This window comes from Mandrillus leucophaeus, unplaced genomic scaffold, assembly GCF_000951045.1.
Source record: "Mandrillus leucophaeus isolate KB7577 unplaced genomic scaffold, Mleu.le_1.0 Scaffold895, whole genome shotgun sequence".
Lineage (NCBI taxonomy): Eukaryota > Metazoa > Chordata > Mammalia > Primates > Cercopithecidae > Mandrillus > Mandrillus leucophaeus.
Window position 1 is genome coordinate 196,852 of NW_012109752.1, and position 1,942 is coordinate 198,793.

Consider the following 1,942-nt stretch of genomic DNA (forward strand, 5'->3'; position numbering starts at 1 on the left):
ACCACCTCCCCCTGGTGGCAGGCTCTGGAAATTGGCTTGAGGATAACTATTGCAATTGGTCACTATTTTTAAAATATATTTTCTGTCAAAATCACCCTTATTTCTTTAAATCATCAAAATCACTTTTTCTTTTGTCAAGGATTCAGATATTGACAAAAGACACAAAACCAGGACCTGGTGTCAACCAGACAATGCTCTGGATGATGCCAAGGGCAGTGTGGCTCTTTGCCTCCTGTCCTTGCTTCCCCACCTCTTCAAGTCTACAGTGGAGGCAAGGCACTATGTTCTTCAGCACCATCTTTCCTGCTGTGTCTCTATCTCCATCCACTTCCCTGAGCCTCAGAAAAGGGCAAGGTGTGGCTCACATACTCTCAGCCATGGCCTGGCATGCTGCAGCTCCAACATCAGACATCTAGGCACTAATCCTCCCCAAGACCCAGTCCTCAGGTTCAAGGCACTGATATTTCAAATACATGAGACTGAAATACTGACGTTTCTTTAAAAACATCAGGGTTTAGAATGTCAGTCTTCCACTGTGGGGCCCATGGTCTCCGGATACGCACAGCTTCCTTACTCTTCCAGGAAGAAGGAAACATTCAATAGGATATCTGAAATAGGAAGAAAGAAAAAATGGCATCATCACCTCTCCCGAGAACATAAAACACAGAGGCACAGCAAGGGCACCTTCCTAAAGCTTCCAAAGAGGTAAGCCACAGGGAGAGAAAGGAGGAGAGGAGACACGAAGGAAGAACACAAACCAGTACCTTGTACAAGATCTTGGTGTTCGTCTTTTGAAATTCGGTCCCAGGCCTTGGGCAAAGCTTGGATGTTTGCCAAGTCTCCCCACCGGATAGAGGAAAGAAGATACTTTCTATTCAGGTACCTTTCTGGAAGTTAAGGACTGCTCAAAAGAAAATGAAATATGCTGAAGTTAAAAAAACACCCTGGTGAGAACCAGAGGGAGCTATAAAAATGAAAGTGCAGAGATCCTTACATTGTACCAGGTGGGCCTGATTCACCTATGCTACAAATATTTCCTGAGCAACTGTTTACTAATATGGCTTTGTGCTACAGGGAAAGAGAAATGAAACCATCTCTGAAATCTGGGATCTCAGCATGGTGAGGACAAAACCAGATCCTGGAAAGAAAGAACAAAAGTGACATGAGAGATAAAGCTAGTGGAGGTTCAGAGGATAAATACACCCAATTCAGAGGAAGCAGGGACACCCCAGCTGGTAGGAAACATAAATGAAGGCACAGACGCATAGAATGAATTCAGGGAAAGCAAATCTTCCAGTCTGCTCAGCATGGACACCACATGGAAAGCAGTCAGAAAGGCTGAAAGGTGGGCTAAGTCAGAACAGAAAGAACACTGAGTACCAAGGCAGGGCTCTGAACTTTATCCCATTAGCAACAGGAGCTATTCCTATACTGTACAGTACAATTCTGATCCTAAGGAGCAGGATCAGAGCCAGACTTCCTGAAGGAATAGAGGTCATTAATTGGAGTCAGCTTAGAGGGAAAGAAACTAGACAGAGAAACCCGTCAAGAGGCTACATGCAATTAAGAATCCAAGTGAGAGGTAAGAAGCCATGTAAACAGCAGAGGGGACAGAGAAGGAAAATCAAAGAAGCACCAACGAAACAGAGGGAAAGGACTTGACGAGTGACTGTGTAAACACTCTAGCACATAGCAAGTGCTTAGTAATGTCAGCCGCAGTTCTTGCTCCTTCTGCCCATGTTCCTGTTGCTGTTACTACCGCTGCTACCAACACATTTAAAAGGGAAAATAAGCTGGGCGCAGTGGCTCATGCCTGTAATCCCAGCACTTCGGGAGGCCAAGCTGATAGGACCACCTGAGGTCAGGAGTTTGAGACCAGCCTGGCCAACATGGTGAAACCCTATCTCTACTAAAACTACAAAAATTAGCCGGGTGTGGTGGC

General features: G+C 45.4%; 1 protein-coding gene across 3 annotated transcripts in view; it reads right to left on the reverse strand.

Moving 5' to 3' along the window:
• Positions 1-6: 6 nt before the first annotated feature.
• Positions 7-1,942, reverse strand: part of LOC105531561 (chromosome unknown open reading frame, human C1orf109) — an 11,810-nt gene continuing 9,874 nt past the window's right edge. For all 3 annotated transcript variants that reach the window (XM_011969505.1, XM_011969504.1, XM_011969503.1), the window contains exons 4-5: positions 765-883; positions 7-608 (exon numbers count right to left, since the gene is read on the reverse strand). In XM_011969505.1, the coding sequence (XP_011824895.1) occupies positions 571-608; positions 765-883 (157 nt within the window). In that variant the 3' untranslated portion in view covers positions 7-570. The remainder of the gene's footprint in view (positions 609-764; positions 884-1,942) is intronic.